This window comes from Carcharodon carcharias, chromosome 7 (assembly GCF_017639515.1).
Source record: "Carcharodon carcharias isolate sCarCar2 chromosome 7, sCarCar2.pri, whole genome shotgun sequence".
Classification (NCBI taxonomy): Eukaryota; Metazoa; Chordata; class Chondrichthyes; order Lamniformes; family Lamnidae; genus Carcharodon; species Carcharodon carcharias.
The window spans coordinates 126,651,202-126,675,106 of NC_054473.1; the positions used below are offsets into that span (position 1 = coordinate 126,651,202).

At 40.6% G+C, this 23,905-nt stretch overlaps 1 protein-coding gene across 2 annotated transcripts in view; it reads left to right on the plus strand.

The window, feature by feature from the left end:
- The window catches only part of fhod1 (formin homology 2 domain containing 1), a 332,893-nt gene that overhangs the window by 135,181 nt on the left and 173,807 nt on the right, over window positions 1–23,905 (plus strand). For both annotated transcript variants that reach the window (XM_041192317.1, XM_041192318.1), the window contains exon 4: window positions 8,650–8,717. In XM_041192317.1, coding sequence (XP_041048251.1) covers window positions 8,650–8,717 — 68 coding nt within the window. The remainder of the gene's footprint in view (window positions 1–8,649; window positions 8,718–23,905) is intronic.

Here is a 23,905-nt window from a genome sequence, read left to right on the forward strand (position 1 = left end):
CAATTTTAGTTGTTCCACTATTGATGGCCATGCTTTCAACTGCCAAGGCCCTAAGCACTTCTCCATCTCTCTAGCTTTCTCCTCCTGTAAGACATTATTTTAAACCTATCTCTATGACTAAGCTTTTGGGTCATCTGTCCTAATATCCCTTTAAGTGGCTCAATGTGAAATTTTGTGAAATTCTGATAACGCTCCTATGAAGAGCCTTGAAGGGCAATTTTAGAACATAAAAGGTGGTGTTGTTGTTGTCTGAGAGTTGAGACCTAGACATGTATGGAGCAGCAGGCTTGCTGAAGTGGAGATGGACCATAACTCCCTCACCACCAGTCTGCACCCCAGGACTGCATGACAGCCCATTCTTTAAATGTTGAGTAGGTAAACCAAATGATTTGTATGTTTACCATGGAGAGGAAATGAAAAGGGGATGTTCCAGCTTTAATGACACAGCCATGTTAAAATAAAATATCAGTTTGTGCTAACTGGGCACTGTGGCATTATAATCAACGAGCTGTTTATACTGTAAATTATCCAGATGGCAAGATTACGCCTGGCAGCATGTGTAGGAATGTGTTGTTTGCTTTTTTTGAAGTGCAGTTCATGCTAATGTTGCAATGATCTAGTTTAGTGAATTTGCCTTATATGGACTTGCACAGCTCTATATCTAAAGCTAGCACGAAAAGATCTCTTCTATGTGCTGCAGCGAGTGACTCACTTCTGGGGTCAGGGATGTCAGAGGATCTATAACCTAGAGCACAGCCAAGATGCAGCTGTTTTCATACCATGGGAAAGCTCCTCATAACCCAAGGATTTCTCTCCCCATGTTCTACATCCAAAATAAATGTGACCATCTTGCTTGGTGTTGGACCTCTGAAAATTACTGTGCAATAAACCTGCAGGGATTGTTTCAGAACCGTTAATGTCTCATTGGAGACATCACCACACGTTAATGGTATACCCTGTGCCTACTGAACATTGCAATCTGTCGAAAGACCCCAGTAATTATAAGGCTCAGTGTGAATTCACAGCTCAACTGACGATGACAAATGACCTGTCTTTGCTTCTGCTCTTTCAGAAATTGTTCAGTTTTGTAATTGGATTGAAGGCTCATAATCTTTGTCAGTTTATTTTACTGCTGACAGAGAAGGTAATTGCGATTTCTCAGAAGAACCATAATGTGTGATAAAGTCATTTTGACTAATTGTCAGTGCAGTGTTCCTCACTAATGAAAGGAAGCTGCTTTGTAAAACTGCTGCCAGCTTCTTGTCATATTTTTAATACTGTACACTGAGCTTGAGCAACTGTGATGTGACAATGTTTATAGTTTAATATTGTGGTGTTACTTTTCAAACAGTCTGGTCAGCTCCCAACCTTGATTTCAGTTACTATTTCTAGAACTGAAAACCCAGTAAGGTGACATTGTTATCTTAGCATGAAATAAAATAAGTCACTATCTTTGCCAGGGTGTTGGTGGCAAAAGGAAACAATTCTGATCTTTCCCCTTGCATTGTATACAGCAAAATCACATCTCCTGTGTATTCTGTGATTATCACAGGGGCGCAATTACAATTTGATAAGAAACAATAATGATATCGACTAATGTGTCCTGATCCAGTTTTGACCGTGTTACTGACATGGTGTGAAAAGGATCTGAAATGTTCATGCATCCTTTGTATTGGGTAATTGTGTAATTGACTAAGTACTGCTGTGTACTGGCTGGATATCTATGTCCACTGGCATACACGAGCGGAGTACTGCTGGTATTATCTTGTTACTGAATTCTTAAATTGCTAGCCCCTTTGGATTGGAACTGAGAAAATTGCTGACTGGTGCCTCATCATTGGAGACACTTGTGGGCTGTCCTGCTGCTGACTTAGGTAGTTCTCTTCCAGCCTTCAGGGCTCACTGAAGTGACTGTGGGGTGAAATCAAAGCTTCCTCCTTTAAAAAGTTGAGAAGGCAGCCACTAAAGATCTCTTGAATGCTTTACATAAAATATTGTCCCCCTTCCCTTCTCAGTGACAGCTAAGAAGCTGGGTGACTCCTTGAATTAGATATTCAGCTTCACGCTAGCGCAAGAAATTAAACAATATAAGGTTACAAAATTCTTGTCATGATGGGCTTGAACCATTTCCTACTATTGGTTTTATTTGCACACCAGCTAAGCTTTAATTTTCACTTCAATATATTAGAAAACTGCAGCAAAATTTAGTCGTGAAACCAGAAGCTGTGGAACATCACAGTTATCATTTTTTGAACTAATTAATGAGCTGTCAACTGATGACACAGAACACAAATTCAGCTGCAGCTATACGCTGTGAGGCTTTAGGTAGAGAGTTGAATTGAGTTTATTTTGTGTAGCTAGTATAATTAAATATTCATTCAGCAAACAACCTGGTAGTCAGCAATAAAAGGACAGTTTTGTAAAAAGCAGCCCAACTGAAAATCAATTCATTTCTTACCAGAGTTTGCAATTCCCTTTCACCTACTTAGAGCATTATTTTGGTCTGGAGGAAGGTTTTAGTGGAGTTCCCCAGGGGACAGTGATGGGACCCTTGCTTTTCCTGACCTATATTAATGACTTAGACCTTGGTGTACAGGGTACAATTTCAAAATAATGGATAATTTGAAACTTGGAAGCATTGTGAACTGTGAGGAGGATAGTGTAGAACTTCAGAAGGATATAGATAAGTTGGTGGAATGGGCAGACAAGCAATGGATGAAATTTAATGCAAAGAAGTTGAAGTGATTCATCTTGGCAGGAAGAACATGGAAGGACAATATAAAAATAAAGGGTACAATTCTACAGGGGGTGCAGGAACAGAGGGACCTGGATATATATATATATACATATGCATAAATCATTGAAGGTGTCAGGACCAGTAACAAGCGCAGCTGATAAAGCATATAGCACCCTAGGCTTTATTAATAGGGGAGTATTGTGCCCAGTTTTGGGGGCCACACTTTACGAAAGATGTGAAGGCGTTAGAGAGAAAGTGCAGAAAAGATTCACGAGAATGGTTCCAGGGAAGAGGAACTTCAGCTACATAGATTGGAAAACCTCAAGCTGTTTTCCTTGAAGAAGAGAAGGTTGAGAGGAGATTTGATAGAGGTATTCAAAATCACGAGGGGTCTGGACAGAGTAGATAGGGTAAAATTGTATCCATTGGTGGAAGGATCAAGAACAAGAAGGCAGAAATTGAAGGTAATTGTCAAAAGAAGCAATGGCAGCATGAACATTTTCATGCAGCGAGTGGTTTGGATCTGAAATGCTCTGCCCCAGACCATGGTAGAGGCAAGTTCAATACAGGGAATTGGATTATTATCTGAAAAGGAAGAATGTACAGGACTACATGGAGGAGGCAGGGTAGCAGCACTAGGTAAATTGCTCCTCGGGAGAACCAGTGCAGACTTGACAGGCTGACTGGCCTCCTTCTGTATAACAATTCTGTGATCTGATTTGACATCCATGCTTTGTAAATATATGTTTTGATCTTTGTTGCTCCCCTTCTCCTGTTTGCTCCCAATTGGTTGCATGTGCCTGGAGCTGAGAGAACAGGAGAACAGGATCAGTGCCCTACTTCCACTGCCACAATCATTCTTGATATACTGGGTAAAGGGGTTTACAGAAAAATGGCCTTCCTATCTTCCCTCCCCTCAACCTTGAACCCTTCCTGTGACTTCATAGGCCTCAACCTACATTGTGAACAATCTGCACCATTACATTTTTGTCAATATCAAAAATTACACCTTGTTTTTATATAACACCAATTAATGTAGAAATACATCCCAAGGTGCTTCACAGAAGTGTACTGAAGGCAAGAAACTTTACCCAAGGAGGAGATATTTGAAAAGCTGATCACAAGCTTTGACAAATATGTAGTTTTGATTAACATCTTGAATGATGAGAGGGAGGCAGAGAGGTTCAGGAAGGGAATTTTGGAGCGTAAGGCTTAGACTGCTGAAGGCATAGCTGCCAGTGGTGAAATGGTAGAGCTGGGAGGGTACTTAAAACTGTCATTCCACATTGTACCATCACAATCTATTACAATTACATTGCATCACTTTGGGTAATTAGTGGTGGTTGATGGCTGGACTATATGGCCACATAGCAGTGTTATTCAGTCTTTTTTCCTGCTTCACATATAAGTCAATTCCCTTAATTGTTATCAAATGTGGATAAGTTTGGTTATGACTCTCTCAGTTTGACAATATTCTCCATTTTGCGATTTTGCAAATCACAATTTTTACTTGATGAGATTGGTTCATTTGTTATTTTCTTCCTTTTCAATCCACTTAGGACCTCCCTATTTGTTTTGCCCCTCAACATTTTTGCATCCCCAAGGCTGAACTGATTGCTATTCCTATTTCAGCCCTCCAATTCTCATTCTCTGATATAGTCCATGGTCAAGTCTTATTGTGGCTATATGCTTTTCACACTAACCTTCTTGGGTTCTTGGAACACACTAGGCTATGGAAAGGCACAAGCTTACCACTTGATTCCCCAGTGTTTCTACAAGGCTTTCTGTGCCCTCATCAATCACCCTCTGCTATGGCTGCAGGTTTTATGTGTTGCACCCTATTATGTGTCCCATAAACCAAAAAAAACTCAAATTTACTAAATGCCTCAAATGAAGAAATTGCCGAACAGGCAAATCACGGTTGCTGCAAACTATAAATTGCAGGTAGAATAGAAAATGCAACAAAGATAAATTTCATAATTTTTCACTCTGCCTGTATGGGACCAATTTCAGCTACAAAGTTCTTCCAAGCTCAATCTTCCAGAATTCCATTCCCTTTCCTTCAAGGACTTAGCTGATTCTCAACATGCAGCAGCTTTCATGTAAACAGGGTTGTACTCATTTAATCTTCTACACAATGGTGCACTTCTTTTCAGAACCTTCTCAACACTCAGCCCCCATTAGTCGTGGTCATGGTAGCGGAGACCTACCGGAAGTGTCTTCACCTTTGCATAGTCTGGCCAATTGTGGGCATTCAATTACTCGGAAGTGAACAGTTGCAGTAGTCGAAACCATCCTTCCCAACTGCTCAGGAATCTAGCTTTCCTCTTTTCATCTGCCTCCACATCTTAACTTCCTTCCTGTTGATACTGCTTCCTGCTCAAGGGTCTCCAGGTCACATGGACCGGTATTGCTTATCCAAAAATTATAATTGATCCCTTTACAATTGATACAAACTGTCCTTTTCAAATATTTGAAAACAATTACAGATTTCCAAAACATTTTAAGGTAATTACAAATTTTCCTTACTGTAACTGCTCCTGGGTCAAAGGCCATCACAACACAAAGATCAGTGCAAACACAAATGATCTAAGGGCTTATTTAAAAATAGCTACTTAAATGTCTGTGAAACACATTTAGTACTAAAATGTCAAGATTTTTAGAATGTCAAAATCTCAAATCAAGGGAAAAGAAACCAATGGCCCACCAAATTCACTCTGTCCGGAGTCCATTTATGGATATTGCATCATGGACTTCTTTCACCCCACCAAAGGAATGCAAAGGTTATCTTCCTATCGTCATTGAAAAAAGATCAAATAATACAACTGCATCCTTCAATGCCCCTTCTCAACTGACATTAATTAAGCACCCTCTATAAGGTGTCAGTTGTGGAGGAATTATGTCCTTTGGTCTGAGTTCCACCTCCTCGCTGTCTAATTGGGAACGAGAATGGAAGATGTGGCTGGGGTGTGGAACCAACAGTTTTTCTGATCTCTAACCTTGTCTTGGATGGTATTGAGAAAGACTAGTTCCTCTGATTTGTGTGACATTGGGTCATCAGTTCAAAGTAGTCACTCTGAACGAGGAGACAGGTTAGGAAAAATGTCTTTATTCAGAACTATTGGGGCATGGAATGCATTGTCACATGGGGTGGTTGAAACAGACGCTGTTGCTTCTTTTAAGGAAAAGTTATTTCAGACAGGCTTAAGACAGAGAGCAGGACAGTGGAATTAGTGTAAGATTGCTCGAGCAAAATGCTAGCAAAACACAATGAGCTGAAAGACCTCCTTTTGCTGTAAGCTTCTTTTGTCCTATATGAGTACCTATCTGTGTTCCTCTACATGCATTTTGTTAGTTGGCAAATTGTGGGATCTGTATCCAGACTGGCAGCTACCCTTCCACTGTCAGAGAAAACACTAACTTACTCATTTAGAGATATTATAGACTTTAATAGACTAGAACCCGATTGTAGATCTCTTGACTCCTATAACTTAAGACTCTATGAGATAGTACATCAGTTTATTCTTTAATTGGAATCCATGACTCTGGAATAGTGTAGCTGGAAATTTGGGGTGGTTTTGGGGACTCTTCAACTTACAGATTTATCATAAGTTCCATTTCAGTTTAGCATTTACCGATGTGAATTTTTACATTCAGTTACTGTTGTTGTTCCATTGCAGGCTATACAAGGATGCATCAAGGTTTAAGCTTCACTTTCAGTCAAAGTCCATGGAGCATCATTGTCTCTGTTGGGTTGATTTTTACTTCACTGCATTGTCTTTCCCCCTGCGACTTGCAGCTGTAAGGCATTAGTCAGGAAACCTCCCACGGTGTGGAATGATGGAGTTTGTGCTTGATTTGGACCATTGAAAGTAATGGAAATAACTGCATTGTTTTTGAATCTATCACTGTTTCCAGAGGCCTTCCCGCAGGTCAACTGTGGCAGCTTTGCTGCAATTGATTCCTTCTAAATGGTTCTGCAGTCCTGGTTTACAACACACACAGGTTCATCCATGTTCACTATAGAAGTTGCAGTCAGCATCCTCTGAACTACATGTGTGTTCTGATACACCTGCAAATAATATAATGCACACAGAGCCATGTGAATGCTTTCATTCCCAATGTTCTCCCAAATGAATCAACTTGTATTGAGGTCCTTTACGTAAAATAAAGAACTTTTGACTGGAACATATAGTAGATGAGCTGACCAATTGGCAGAAAAGATAAGAGGAACCAAGAGAAAAGGAAGAATTTTGGTGGTCAGTTGAACACAGAATTTTAGAAAGACTTTTGAAGATGGGCAGGGAGGTAGCAAAGACAGCTGTTATGGATGAGAACTCCAGAGGGGAGGATCAGCAATGAAAGTAACCAGTAGTAATTTGGTATCAGAGATATGGAAATGTAGTGGTTAGAGAGGATGACTTGTATGGTGCAGAGAGAGACTCTGGAGGGATTTGATGCTTTGACTTGGGTATAAAGAGCCAGTAGTGCTGGGTAAGGATCAAGATGTGAACTTCTAAGAGTTGGGAGTTTAACTGGAGGCTTATGAAAATATTGGAGAAATCAGACTTTGAGATGATGACATTATGATTTAGGGTTTCAGCAGCATTGCATGCAGGATGGGATCATGTTTCCAGGAAACATTCTTGGCAAAAGCCTGGAAATGGGACATGATCTTGGCTCAAGGTCGAAAAGGCTGCCAATGTTGTTTAATCTAAACATTGATTTTGCAGGATCAATTATCAATCAAGGAGAAAGAGCTTGAAACTTAGATTAAATGACTCCAATGTGAAACAAGCACCGGTGCAGGACTGATGGACCTAATGATGGAGTTTCTTGTGATCCACAGCAATTTCTTATAACTTATTGATCTGAAATGCAGCTCATTTTTTTACTATAGATTGTGCAAGTTTTGCAGTTTTGAATGTCACATGGGTGCAAACTGTGGAGCTTTGTGAGCAGCATAGATAGTTTAACTCCAGGTTCCTATTGGGTGCATTTATCCTCAGCTGCTAATTTGGGATTTTTCTAACATTGAGAAAAGCCTTTTCAAATTTCCTAAAACAGCCCCATGAAATTCAACACTTAGTTCAGACAACATCTGCAGAGATAAGCAGGGTTTAACATTTCAGGCCAATGACCTTTCATCAATCATAAAAATGGAAACAACACCAAACTGCCTGGGCTCATGTTTCTGTGGGTTCTTTGGATCACAAAGGGCCCAAGGCTATGGTTTGGATTCTTCTACTTTAAAACCATTCTTTCTTTTTGAAGAAACCACTCGTGCAGTGCAGTGCATTTAGGGCAGTGTTGTTTAAACACTTGGATGTGAAAGAAATCTTAGCTTGTAATTACTGTGACCCAAATCGTTAGATTGGTGTCGATTTTTAAATGTTATTTCAGAGCATAGGGAATTGTGCATTCCTGCTGGCCTTCACTGTGTATTGAGGGGAGTGTGCATAAAAAAATTAATTGAACTGCATCCAACAAAAATTAATTGTGCAGAGGCTGTTGGACTGTGTCACTATACAGTAGCGGTTCAACAACCTCAGACTGGAGTCCTTAATTCATTTCATACACACCTTCATCATAATGTTTGATTCCCACCCGCCTTACCTGCAGCGTGCAGCAGAGTTTAATCCTACAGAAACAGGACTGGCAGTGAAGCCAATTTGGGGAGCAGAGCAGGATGATTCTCATTGGTGATTTTGAATATGCCTTGATCTGCCACCAGCTCTGCTTATTGTTTTTGATGTAGGCTTGTACACATTTCAGCACTTGGACGAATGTTTTATGGGGAGGGAGGGGGTTATTGTTTTTCACAAATTTGCAATATCCTTTGATTTTATGATTTGATTGTTTGGAATTATCAAACCATTTACTACTATAACTTATATTAATTTTGTTTACAGAAAAGCTGTATAACTCGACAGGCCCTGATTTAAGAAGATCACTCTTCTCTTTGAAACAGCTATTCCAGGTACTGTAACAGTCCAATATTTGAAAGGAATCCATCTATTTATTAGTATTTAGATGGAAATTGGTAGCCTTTTAAATTGTTTTACTTTCTGTTGTACCCAGTCAGCCCATTCAGCGTTCATCGTCCATGTGAGCAAATAATTCTATTTATCCAAGCGGTTTCCTGATCTCTTTATCCTCATTCCCTTTTTTAATCATTCATGGGATGTAGATGATGCTAGCAAGGCCAGCAATTTTGTTTGCCCAACCCTAATTACTCTTGAGTAGGTGTTGGTGAGTCACTGCATTTCATGTAGTGTAACAGTGCTGTTAGGGAGGGAGTTCCAGGATTTTGAGGTAGCAATGAAACGGAACAGTGATTTATTTCCAAACCAGGATGGTGTGTGACTTGCAGGTGGTGGTGTTCCCATGTGCCTGCTGTCCTTGTCCTTCTAGGTGGTGGATGTCACGTGTTTGGGAGGTGTTGTTGAAAAAGCCTTTGTGCAACTTCTAGTTGCTACACACTGCAGACATGGTGTGCCAGTGGTGAAGGGAGTGCATGTTAAAGATGGTGGATGGGGTGCCAATCAAGCGGCCTGTTTATCCTGGATGAAGTTGAACTTTCAAGTGCTGTTGGAGCTGCATTCATCCAGCCAAGTGAAGAGTATTCCCTTGTAGATGGTGGGAAGGCTTTGGTGAGTTGGGAGGTGAGTTACTCACCACAGAGCCTCTGACCTGCTCTTATAGCCACAGTAGTTATGTGGCTGGTCCAGTTAAGTTTCTGGTCAATGGCTACACCCAGGATGTTGACGATGGAGGATCTGGTGATGGTAATACCATTGAATGTCAAAGGGAAATGAGTAGATTCTCTTTTGTTGGAGATGGTTATGTGGTGTAAATGTTAGTTGCCAGTGATCAGCCCAAGCTTGAATGTTGTCCAGGTCTTAACTGCATGTGGGCACAGACTGTTCAAATTGAATTTGTAATGTTGATGTAGTTTCTTCCTTAGTTCCTGACTGTAGAATGAGTTAAAGAGCCTCACAACTCATTTCTCCAGCTCTCTTTTTCTATATTTCTTGCACTTAATCTTTTATCTATGGCTCCCCATTCTAAATTCTTCAACTGTTAGAAGCAAATGCTTCTACTTCTCCCATCCTTTCATAATGCTAAATACCTCAGTCATATGGAACCATAATCTGCATCGTCATGAATTAAGCTCCAATTGTCCAATTTGTATTTGCACCTGGCAGATAGTAGCCTAGTGAATCTGTGTTTCATATTCTCTTAAGCTTCAATATGCTTCCTCTAGTACTCTAACTGAGGCCGTATTAAAGTTTTCTGTTGGCCCATCATTAACTCTTGGCTTTTATATTCTAAACTTCTTGGAAAAAGCTGAGATTTGCATTAGCTTTTTTTAATAACCTTCTCAACCTGAAGTTTGGCTTTCAATTCCAATGGGTCTGTACCCCGATATGACTTTGTTCTTTTACAGCACTAAGTATGTTTGAAGTCTTGTGGAAACTTGCATCATACACACACACACACACACACACACACACACACACACACACACACACACACACACACACACACACACACACACACACACACACACACACACACACACACACACACACACACACATATATATATTCACATCACAATTCTGTCACGGTTTTCTGATTTACTTAAATTTTCCAGGATCCAATTAAGCCTCACTGTCCACTTAATTCAACGTGTCTAATCATATCTCTCTCAAACTTCCTGTGAGCAGCGCCACAGGAGATTTTCTCATTTTTATAAAGTAAAGCCAAGACGAGAAGTCACATTCACACATGCAAGTCCTTTCAACTGCGGCTGTGGCAGTGGTGGAGGCTGGGACCTAAGCTGTTGCGCAGAACATAAAGGGATTCATTAACTGGGAAATTGAACCAGCCCATAGTCTTAAATTGCACTAAATTAAAAAGAGAGAATTTAAGATTGACTTGTATACCCAATACATCCATATCCTAGTTTATTGGAGTTGGGTGGACTGGGCAGGGAGTGAAAAAGAGACTTGTGTATCTCAAACTGCCTTTCCATTTTATTATTTGTTATTACTCTGCTCTCTTTATTACTCAGCTGCACTATTCTTTCCTCTGGGAGAATGTGGAGCAAATCAGATGCTGTGGAATCGCTGGGGGAATGAAATCTTTATTTTGTTGTGCTGGGAAAGTAGAAATGCAACAAAAAAGACGGGCAAGGTCTCAGGAGAACTCCTCATGATGAAGAGGAATTCCCCTGTGAGAACTTTGTGCAGTTTTGGCCTGCATTAAATGAAAAGAGGGACGAATTATCATTGACATCATCTACCCACTTCTGCCCAGCTGGCTGCTACAGCCCAGCAATGTGGTGCAGCATAGACAATGTAATCTTTAACAGCTGGACGTAAGCAAAGATCCATCCTTTTTGGCAGAGTGTGCGCGGCACAGTTTAAAACTAATTACCTAACACACTGTTACACAACTCTTTGAATGGAACGAAATGTTCCATGCTCATCACAATCAAATCAGATTCAGTAAACTGCCTGGTGGGGCTCCCTGTTTTCTCCCCCATATATGTATATACATTCTGGAGCTTCTTCCTATAACTGTAGATGATGGGGGGACTTGTTGTCCCCATCCAATCATTATAAGTTAAATGAGTTTGGAATTTGTCTGAGAAATGAAGTGTTCACTGAAACTGGGCCCAGAGCCACTCACCAAAGTCTGTCTCCCAGCTGATTCTTCAGGTGTAGAATAAGACACTGCTATCTCCTGTTACACAGGAATAGAGGAATACATGTCAAGCAGCTTAAATGAAGAAAACCATAGGTATGCAATAAGGCCAACACATCATCCAGCCAATAGGACTATGCAGAAACAACCAGCTAGAGCAAGTCACCAGGAATTATTCCCAAAGGAATCTTAAATGTCCACTGGATGCCATGAAAGATGTACATTCTACACTGTCCATCATGAATGTAGCATTTAATAACACTAGAGCTAGAGCACAATTACAATCAAAAAAGAAAACAAAAATTCTCTTAATATCTGTGTAAAGCTCAACCCCTAAGATTTCACTTTAATTGTGAATGATGTGCCCAGGGACAAGGAAGGGGAGGGCAGGTACAAGGGTGCAGTGGGTGGATGCAGAGGAACACCAAGTCTCAATGACGTTACTTTTACTCATGAATCTTGATACAAAAGCGCACACACAATTAAATCATACTCCTTCTTGCAATCCTTATATTGATTATATCTAGTCTTTGCATTTCATATTGTCCAATCATTTTTATTAAAGTACTAAATCCTGTTGGTGTGCAAAGATGGTTGTACAAGTAAGTATGTATGTTAAAATATTATTGCTAATGCTTTTTTTTAAGTGCCTTGGTACATTTTACTATATTGAAGGCATTATATAAATACAAGTTGTTGTTGTTGTAAAGTGACAATCAGGTAATCACTTCCCCACATTAAGTTCTTTCCTCCATTGTTAATGAATGATTAACTCACAATTAAGAAATGGTTATAGGTCTGCTTAGCTGCTATTCTACCTGACAATCCAACATTGTAGTTTGTAAAATAAACAAAAATTGCTGGAAAAACTCAGCAGGTCTGACAGCATCTGTGGAGAGAAAGATAGAGTTAATGTTTTGAGTCCATATGACTCTTCTTAAGAACTAAAGAGAAGTAAAAATGTGGTGAAATATATACTGTTTAAGGGGGGTGGGACAGGTGAAGCTGGATAGAAGGCCAGTGATAGGTGGAGGCAAAGGAGAGATTGCAAAAGATCGAAGGGGTATTGATAGTGGTGGTACTGGCTAAAGGAGTTGCTAATGGTGATAGTAAGAGTAGAAAGCAGGATGAGCAAGTGACAGATGACGCTGGGGGGGGGGACACGGTGTGGGAGGAAAGATCGAAATTGGCTAAAAGGCGGGGATAAAACAATGAATGGAAATACATTTTAAAGATAATAATAATAGAAATAGGTGGGAAAAAATATATATAACATTTAAAAATAAATATTTAGAAAAAGGGGATCAAAAAGGAGTGAGGATGGAGGAGGGAGTTCATGATCTGAAGTTGTTGAACTCAATGTTAAGCCCGGAAGGCTGTAAAGTGCCTAATCGGAAGATGAGGTGCTGTTCCTCCAGTTTGCGTTGAGCTTCACTGGAACATTGCAGCAGGCCAAGGATGGACATGTGGGCATGAGAGCAGGGTGGTGTGTTGAAATAGCAAGTGATAGGAAGGTCTGGGTCATGCTTGCGGACAGAATGAAGGTGTTCTGCAAAGCAGTCACCCAGTCTATGTCTGGTCTCTCCAATGTAGAGGTGTCCACGTTGGGAGCAGCGAATGCTGTAGACCAAATTAAGGGAAGTGCAAGTGAAATGCTGCTTCACTTGAAAGGAGTGTTTGGGCCCTTGAATGGTGAAGAGGGGGGAAGTAAAGGGGCAGGTGTTGCACCTTATGTGATTGCATGGGAAGGTGCCATGGGAGGAGGTTGAGGTGTAGGGGGTGATGGAGGAGTGGACCAGGGTGTCCCGGAGGAAATGGTCCCAACAGAATACTGACGGGGGGGCGAAGGGAAGATGTGTTTGGTGGTGGCGTCATGCTGGAGTTGGCGAAGGATGATCCTTTGAATGTGGATGCTGATGGGGTGAAAAGTGGGGACAAGGGGTCGCTATCATGGCTCCGGGAGGGAGACGAAGATGTGAGGGCAGAGGTGTGGGAGATAGGTCGGACACGGTTGAGGGCCCTGTCAACCACTGTGAGTGGGAAACCTTGGTTAAGGAAGAAGGAAGACATGTCAGAAGCATTGTTTTGGAAAGTAGCATCATCAGAACAGATGTGACAGAGGCGAAGGAACTGAGAGAATGGGATGGAGTCCTTACAGGAAGTAGAGTGTGAGGAGTTGTAGTTGAGGTAGCTGTGGGAGTCACTAGGCTTGTAATGGATATTGGTGGACAGTCTTTCACCAGAAATACAGACAGAGAGGTCAAGGAAGGGAAGTGTCAGTGATGGACCATGTGAAAGTGATGGAGGGGTGGAAATTGGAAGCAAAATAAATACATTTTTCCAGGTCCAGACAAGAGCTTGAAGTGGCACCGAAACAGCCATCAATGTACTGGAGAAAGAGTTGTGGGAGGGGGCTGAGTAGGACTGGAACAAGGAATGTTCCACATACCCTCTAAAGAGACAGGCATAACTGGGACCCATATGGGCACCCATAGCCACACCTTTTATTTGGAGGAAGTGAGGTGAGTTTAAAGAGAAATTATTCAGTGAGAGAACAAATTCAGTCAGACGGAGGAGACTAAGTACACTTTCTATACCAGATTCAACATTGAATTCATCCACTCTAAAACGTCCTCCTTCTCAGTCCTTTCTGTGTTTATTTATCAGTGTATTAATCCCATTGGTTATAGAGACTCTGTTTATCCCCTTGTTCATGAAGGTCCCAGATGCCTTGTTGCTGTCGCTGTGCTATTATCAGATTATACTTCCAGTGCATCTTTGAATGAAAAATTATAAGCCTGAAGGTCACAGGAAGAAATTAGGAGGAAAGTATTTTGTAATCCAGAATATCATCTGTGTTTTGCAGTGTTTAGTATTCCGAAAGAACTATATTGGTGGGTGTTTTAGAAGCTACAGTAAACACTGTATAATTGTTTCAAGGCATATTGGCTCCATTGGGTCAGAAATGCTGAAAACCATAACGCGGAGCTTCAAAAGCCTGGAGAGCTGTACCTTCCCAAAGCCACTTTGGAAATAATGTTGATGGTGCTTCATTACCAGTTTGCTACTTTTCAGCATAACTAATAATGACATTGCAACTGTTGCCCAGACTTCTGAAGATTTGTGTGAAGTGCTAGCAAAGCTTATTCATCCCCATGACATTGATGAGCTACATGCATGTGGCTGTCCTATGCGCTTGTGCATTGTACCCAGAAATCTCAGGATTTTCTATAGTGTCACCATTAGAGATCTTCTTACTTTTGGCTTCATGATAGCTGATAACCACCAATAGATTTTTTTTCCATGTTTGCTCATTTCAGCAAATCCATTCCTACCCTTAATTTCACTGCTCTGGCAGGTTTGTGTTAATTTAAATGTATCAAATCCCTGGTTCTCAGAACCAGAAATGCACAGAGTGCACCATATGCTACAAGTATTCAGAAAATGTGCTGAAAAGAGGCTGGCTGATGGCCGGATTAAAGGCAAACACAGTGCACTTCGATTAATCTTCACAGTGACAATGAAATGGCATGGAAAAGAAGTTTCTGTGTAAGTAAAGAATCAATGGAGTTAACTAAAGTGGCTATTTTTTATTGGTGGTTCAGAAAATAGTTACAAATTGGACAAAAGTCTGATTAGTGAATGTAGAGTACAATATTCAGGAAGATTAAATCCTGCTATACTGAGATTGAAGTACACATGGGGCACAATAAGAACATATTGGCCCAGAATTTATGGAGTGGTGCATCTCACAGTTTGCGTTGTTAGCTAGATTTCTTCCTGTGCCCTTCAGGCCTATAATTTTTCATTCAAAGATGTATTGGAAGTACAAACTGATAATAGCATAGCGACAGCATCAAGGCATCTGGGACCTTCATGAACAAGGGGACAAACAGTGTCTCTATAACTAATGGGATTAATACATTGATAAATAATCAGAGAAAGGACTGAGAAGGAGGACGTTTTAGAGTGGATGAATTCAGTGTTGAATCAGATATAGAAGGGAAAGTTTGAAAGGGAAAGAAAGATTGGACTAAGAGAGATAGAAATTTTTATTTAAATCTGCAACAACAATTCACTACCTGAAGAATGAGAAGCCACACTTTTAATTGTTTAATTTTGGGGCCAGACAGGTTCATCAGCAGTTATTAACAATGATTGTGTCTTTAAAAGAGTACTTAAAGCTGTTCATTACTAGACACAGCTTTCTGTGATGAGTTTATTGGGTAATCAATAATTAATCAAATAGTTAAGGGCAAGGTATCATTTTTGCTATGCACAAGATGAAGTGGAGCAAATCATCCATCAACTTCTGAGGGTTCACATTTCACAGGGTACCTTTTCCCCACCATAAGTTGCTGGCCATACTCTACTGGCTCATGCTTGCAAAACTCAGAACATAATGCCCAGAATTTTAAGGCTCTTCCCGAAAGGGATATTACGATCCCACTGACCTGAATGAAGATTTGAATGGTTCGCCACATCTGCCTGGGGGAGGCATTCCGTGGCAGGGCCATAAAATCCTGGCCAATGTCTACAGTTTGATGTGATTCTGCAATTGGGTAGCATTTGCTGAATAATCCAGAGTGTGCTAAGAATTGCACCAACAACAACACTCATATCTTTTTTCCCAGTACATTGATGACCAAGCGGGAAGCAACTAGAGTAGGACTAGAACAAAGAATGGAATACCACAAAAAGGTAGACATAGCTGGAATCATACAGGTTCCCATAGCAACACATTGGAGTTGAAGGAGAAGTTGTTCACTATGGGAACAATTTCAGCCAGGCAGAGAAGGGTGGTGATGGATGGGGGCTATTTGGGCCCCCCTTCAAGGGAGAAATGGAGGGCCCTCAGACTGTCTTGGCAGCTGATGGAGATGTAGAGGAATTAGTCATCCATGCTGAGCAGGAGACAGGGCCTTGAAATTATTAAAGTTGGTGAAGACTTCAGAAATGTTATGGATGTAGGTGGGAAAAGTCTGTACAAAGGGAGAAAAAAATAGAATTGAGAAGGGGGGAAAAATCAGTTCAGTGGAGCAAGAACACACTGAAATGATGCACCTATCAGAGCAGTCCTGTTCATAGGTCTTGGGAAATAGGTAGAACCATTATGTTTGGGGTTTGGAATCTGAGATTGGAGGCCATGGAGAAAAAATGTCCAGAGGAGATTAAATTAGTTATAGTCTCAAAAACAGAATCACAGAATTGTCACAGTATAGAAGGAGGCCATTCGGTCCATTGTGTCTGCACCGGCTCTCTGAGCATTTTAACTTAGTGCCAATCTCCTGCCTTTTCCTCGTAATCCTGCACATTGTTTCAATGTACAATAATTCGATGTTTGGTGGTGGAGCCCAGGTTCCTTTGGAGGTAGGAGGAGATATCAGAGAGTTGGTGTTCAGCCTCCACCAGATAGAGGTGGATTTGTCTAACAACAAGAGTGCCACCCATGTCAGCAGGTTTAATGACAGTGGTGGTGTTGGGGCTGATAAAACATTGCTGTAAGTTCAGAGTTAATTTCTCTGCTGCCCTCACTCATTTTAAACTATGATTGTTACCATACCAACAGTTCTGAATTTAAAAATTGTAAGGAGGGCAAGAGACCAGAGGGAGGGGTCCAGGTGGAACAAGGATTTTGAAGACCAGAAAGAGGCTGCGCTGGGTGAAGACTCCTGACCAAAAAAGTGAGCGCAGAGGCGAGAGTGGCAGAAGAGTTTACATTCATGCCAAGCTTGAAATTTATTGAGGCAGTGGGATGGTGGGGGCAGTGGCTGGTAAATATGTTGAAGCTGAGACCTTTTGCTGAGGGTTTTTAGTTATTGCATTTACATAGGCTGTCAAGTGAATCCTCTTGATCTAAATGTCCCAAGCGATCAGTAACTGTGCTTGTTAGTCAGATTTCAGACAAGAATATTTAAATTTTCAGACCGAATTTTTCAATTGTACTATTAAAGAATGGAAGATTAGTGAGCCAACCTGATTGGCTTACTCCAGCTGACACAATTTGCCAATTTTTAACCATGTTTATGTTTTTGGTGTAAATCAGCTCCTCAGGCTTATGGCTAGTAACTGAAAATTTCACACCCAGCATTTGTTGTGTGCTAATAGCTCTAATTTCTCTTCTGTCTTTTCATGATTACCTGTGCACGGTGGGCCACAATGTCATGGGTGCTGGCCGCCTCCTGCTACCTCACACAAGCAACCATTCATTATGTGTGGGTCTAATCAGTGAATGTTATTCCAACAATGAGGGCATCATAATGATGGCTGAATTTGATCTTCAACACTATTCCACGCAGTCAGAAACACTAGTTATTGATTGTGAATTGTGGTTTATTGCCCCCTTCTGCGGCCACCCTTGCTGAGATCAGTTAACCCGATGCACCAGGAATTGAACTTTGGACGTTCCTATAAACCAAACAACATACCATTTCATCCTTCAGTTTCATATTGTGTGTTAAATTATTTTATTTCTCCATCTAATTTCCACTTTTAACTTTTTAAAAAAAGGATGTTGCAGCGTGATAGTACAATATCTTTGGTTTGTGGAACTGATTCAATTTAAAAACAAAAAGATTTAACATTGTATTTTTTCACCATGGTGCATCAGCATTGAAGCCAGATGCCCTGAGGCAGCCAGCTGTGACTGATTTACTTTTCATGTGTACAGCTGGGCACACAGCCTTTCTCTGGGCAGTTAAGAAGCTGAATAGAAATTGACTGTGAAACTACAGTTTAGAACAATGGAGAGCTAAACCCCGTTCCCCATCCCATTCCCTGGATTTAAGTTACATATGTGTATAATACAGGTGAATTTACAGAATTCTTTGAGATTTCTGTGCAGTCTTATTGTATGAAATTATTGCTTTGTGTTGTCTGCAGTGCACAAAATGCATGTGACTAGCAAGCTGCTCCCAAAGTCCAGAAAAGATCATAGCCTCCCTATTAGTTCCCCCAAATATTTCCTTTGTCAAATATTCATCCAACTCCCTTTTTGTAGCATCTATTGGAATCCATTTCTTTCTTTCATTTGGGCAAGTGCCAACCTAACAAGTGTCTGTACTTTGTGAAGTTGTGAAGTGATAAGGCACTACACGGTACAAGTCTTATTAAGTGTTGTGCTAGCTGCCCAGGGTAATATATTTGTTTTGATATCAGGCACTGAGAGTTCAGACCTCTGCCCATCACTCTAAGGTGTAAGGCCTGAAATCTGTCAAAGCTGAAGAAGCATACACTAAAACAAAATCATACTATTGTCATCACTGTTGAGATGGTTACTGAGTGGTAGTGGCTTAAAACCAAATTCAATACCCTGTTCACTTGACTGAGAAAGATCTGTAAGGTGCAGAAGGGTTGAGAAATAAAGCAAATGAAGGTATGTGGTATCAAGAACAGGAATGGCTCAGATGCTTAAACACCGTGTGGACAATCACTGCTGACAAAACACATGCACGAAAAATGACATTCTAATAATGCTCCTAAGTTTAATTATACCCCAGTCTGAGTCAGCAATCAGCATCAGGGCTGGAAGGTGGGGGGTGCAGAGAGAGCTGGAAGAATTCTCTTTGATGTTTTTCTTTTCTTTATTGTAAGTCCAGCGACTGCCTCATGGTTACCTTCTTCCTAAGCAATGTTAGCGCCTCTTATTATCAGACTGCAGCCGATCAATGTCATTCCAACCGAGAATTCCCAGCAGGTTCTGTAGGAAATGCTCCCATTTTCTCCGAGGAAAGAAGCAAGCCTGTTCTTTCATGCACAGCACTTCAAGTATCAAAGCTTCTTCATACATAAGGTGTCAATAAATGTATACAGGCAATAAAATAATGTACACACACAATAGCCGGCAATTTACTGCACACTTACTTAGAAAATTGCTGCCAAAAAAAGGTGCAAATCAATATAAGCAATGGATCAAATCAAAGGAGTTCTGTTGAAGGGTCATGAGGACTTGAAACGTCAACTCTTTTCTTCTCCGCCGATGCTGCCAGACCTGCTGAGTTTGTCCAGGTAATTCTGTTTTTGTTTTGGATTTCCAGCATCCGCAGTTTTTTGTTTTTAAACTTCCTTTCATGTCATGTGACAATCCCTGCCCCTGCACAGGGATGTCTAAACCGTTGGCAGCACTCTAACTGCCTTCTCCACTCTGCCCCCAATCCAGCACAGACTTTAATTCGAGCACCTTTATGCCTCAGCTTCAGAAGACGGTACACTGATCGAGTGGACCGTAAGAAGCTGAATGGTTCCTTATTGCCTCTTTCCTAAAGAAATTAGGTCTCTTCAGTCTTGCCTTCTACAGCACATTTCGATGGTCTCTCCTTGTCACCCTCCCCTTCTCCTCCTCAGCTTCTCTCCCCTTCTTTTCTCTGCCCTTCTCTTCTTTCCCCTTTCCCATTGGTCACCCTCTTGCCTTCTCTTTCTGCACACTGAGGGAGAAATTCATTTGCATAGTGCTGTGGACCGCTGCTGCGCAGCCCACACAGAATTGTCCAATGACACCAGTGAAGAATGCTATACAGGTAGTTTGAAGTGGAACTAAGCTATCCTCTTCTTCCATCTTAGTTTCTCCCTTTTATCCCCTGCACTCCTTCCTTCTCCCACTCCTCCGTAGCTTTCTCCCCTTAGCTTGTCCCAGTTCTTGTACTTTCAGCTGTGCCCAGGTTGAGGTCCTGGTTACCTGATCCAAATTGCTGCCTACTTAGAAAACAAAGCAGGGAGGAAATGACTGAGTGCCTCCTTCCCAGGACACTTCATACATCTGTAAACTACTGCATCAGGTTTTTGTTTACTCTGTGTACATGGAGCAATTCTATCATTATATTTGTACAGTGCAATATTCAGCTTGCCAACTTGAATTTGTTCCAAATTAATCAGACAAATTTTGTCACCTCATTCCTATTTGGATTGGCGATGGTCAATTTGATATAATGTGGGTGTGGAGACTTTCACCATCAGGAATAGGAATGCTGTGATGATGTAACATATAGTCATCTCCATGTTAAAGAGAGATGATGCTTAAAGCAGTTTTGAGACATTCACCTTCTCAACCAGTTTTAACAACTATTTCTCCAGTGCATGTCTGGTATTCAGACAAGATGTTAACATGGGATCTTACCTTATCCCTTCAGGGACAAAAAAAGTTTGTATATGACATTTTGAGCAAGAGCAGGGAGATTTTTTCGTTCAACATTTATGTCTCAACCAACATCAAAAAATCAATTATCAAGTTATTTATCATATTGCTGGTTGCAGTGCCGGTTGCAAATTAGCTGTTAACACTATTACAGTGACTATATTTGTGGAGCACTTCATGGACAATGATGTGCTTTGGAACATACTGGGGTTGTGAAAAATCCTGTATTAGTGAAAGTTCTTCCTTTTCTTAAGGAGGATACTGTGGATGCAAGCATGACCCCAAGCTTCTGATGGCCTGTCATTTTAAATCTCCACCTTGCTCTCAGGCTGACATCTCTGTTCTTGGTCTGCTGCACTGTTCCAATGAAGCTCAACGTAAGCTTAAGGAACAGCGCCTCATCTTTTATTGAGGCACTTTGCAGCTTTCTGGACTCATCATTGTGTTCAATAGTTTCAGGCCATAAACTCCATCCCATTTTGTTTCATTTTCTTTGCATGTTTCGGTTTTTCTCTTATTTTCACTTTCAGATAGTAGCACTCCTCCTCTAGCACATCTTTTCTTTTCTTGCCCCTCACCATTTTCTTTGACCCTATAGGACTAACTCTTCTGTCATTCAATCTTTCCTGTCATCCATCCTATCACAGGCCTTCCTTTTGTCCATGTCCCACCCACCCCTTGCTCAAAATCTCTTCCAAATCCCTTTTCTGATGAAAGGTCACAATTTCTCCCTTCACAGATGCTGCCCGACTTCCTGAGTAGTTCCAGCATTCTCTGTATTTTATTTATTTCTTTCCCTGTGTAATCATAAATATCTGCATAAAAGCAACGGGTTCAAAATTTATCCGGCATTCATTTGGGCCTGCTGCCACCTCTTCCTGTCTGTTGAATTTCAGGAAAGGCAGAATAACATGTTCAGAAAGTGTTTTGACCCTTTATTTTGCAATTGCAGGCTGGAGTATATGGAGCCCATTAATTTGATCATATAATAAAGCTTGTATTTACTGTAAATGAAGGCCATTATATACTCATGTCCTGGATAATTCCTCAGTCAGTTTTGTTTTATGTTCTTCTCCTCCTTTAGCAACCCCCATGAACACTGTTATTCAGCCCAGTTTTCTAACCAAAACGAAAAGCAGGTAACTTATTCGCAAGTTGCCAGCTTCTGCCAAGAGATGCATAGCTCAGGCTGATTAAATTAAAATCTCTAGCTTTTCCTATCAGTATCTAGAAACAGATAAGTTAAGATTTTAAGTTCAGACCCTTCACCAGAACTGTTCTTCAATTTGACTTCAAGTTTGTCTGCCGTCTCCCAAGGAACGGACCTCAGCTCCACTTAGCGCCACTCCCAAATGTCCTGGCTGTCAGCGGGAGGTGTGTGTTGGTATTTCATAGCTGAACGCTTGGCTTCTCTCATAATGCATGAGTGCTAGTGCACCAATGAACAACTCGCAGCATATTACGCTGTGCACCATCAGTCTATCCATGACACAATGATCTAGGGTGGTGATGAAAAACGGGCAGTACCTGATTGACTGCCTGTTCTAAGCTGCACTTCATTCCATTAACTACAATGGAGCTGAATATTGGCACCACCTATAATAGGTCAATCCCACATCACTTATTTTGCGCCACTGCCTGAGACAAATTTATAGCTGTTATATTAATGCATCCAGTGTATTAGTCAACCTACAGTACCATATGTTAGTGCAGAGTCAGTCTATAAATGGTGCAGCACATCAATACACCATAAATCTACCTAAGGCACAGGCAGTCCATACATGGTGTGGATTGAACAAGATAGTTTTTTTTCACATAACATTTTGGAATATTAACTGATTTTTGTTTTTGCTTCAGTAAATGCAAAAGAATAGCATTTTCACTAAATATGAAGCAGTGGTAGCAAATACAATAATAAATAGCAGAGAAACATATTTTAATTCTATTTCTGAACTGTTGAATTAAAGTTACAAATTAACTTATTCCTGATTAATTCTAAAAGCAATTAAGTCTTTGAGAAATCATTTTTGAGAGATCTATTCACAAGATATTTTTATGTGTATATATATTTATACGCACAGACACATTAATGTGTATATATGCGTGTGCTTGTCATTCTAGTTTTGGAGCCAGAGCCAGGCTGTTTCTTTTAAAGTTGGTCTCTGCTGTGGATTCCAGCTCTTTGATGGACAAAATAATTGGTATAGATCATATTGTAATTTAGAAATCTGACTCCGGGTACTTCCCACATGCAAAATAAAAACAAACTTGAAAATGGGAAAAATGAATCACTTTTCAAACATGAATTTTGACAAGTTGGATGTTTCTGAACTTTAAGGCACGGAATTACTTTGCATATCTTTGTGAATTAAAATGGAGATGGGAAGTGAATGGCTCTTTTATGTAGTATTTGGTATTAACTGCCTTGTTTCTGCTGTTTTATTGCAAGGTATTTTTGAGTTGCTATGCTCCCTCTAAGTCCTTCACCTCTCATATATTATTTCCTAATCTAGAAGGTGGAATGCAGTCTGTTCCTTTCCCCGGCTTTTAGCAGAGCTACATTTCAGCAGGTTATTGTGAGCTGTGACTAATCCAATGATTACATTCCTCACTCATTATAGGGAAGTGAATGACAGTAGGTTCCTCTCCTCCCCTCCTTCAGCCTTCTGTGGTGAAGCTACTTGTTAAACGGTGGTTCAACTTACATTTTCTAAAACATACAGTATTTTTATTCCAGTGTGAAGACATTTCACTTATAGTTTTGGATTATTAACAAATCACAAATCTTGTGGATAATAGATGTTTTTACATGAGATCCAAATGTTAGCTCGCCCCACGTCCTGAAGTGTGTAGGAAAACCTCTAATTAATGGTATATGTAGTGAGATGTCCCACTTTAACAACGTCCATCCCGGTAAACTGTTAGAACATAACAATGTTCAGTGGGTACAGGGAACCAGATTCCAGCTGACCTGAGTAGAGAGAATAAGTACAAGAATAGTCCCAAACATTGCCCCAGGTACATTATCTATGCCCATACTTTTGATTAAATATATCAAGGGTCAGATGCCATTGTTGCATTGGAATCCGTTTACATTTAGCAGATGTAATACCCATTCCAGTAATTATAGGAACTTTAAAACTCTTAAGATTGGAGCTGCACTTCTGTTGAAGAAACAAACCATGATCAAATAAATAGAAGTGACTAAAGTATTGCAGGAAGTGAGCCTCCTCAAAGACTCATTTTTAAACTTGTGGGTTAAAAAAAATGGGTAGTAATTCACAATGTATTTAAAAGAAACAAACTAATTATTGCATTCCCAGT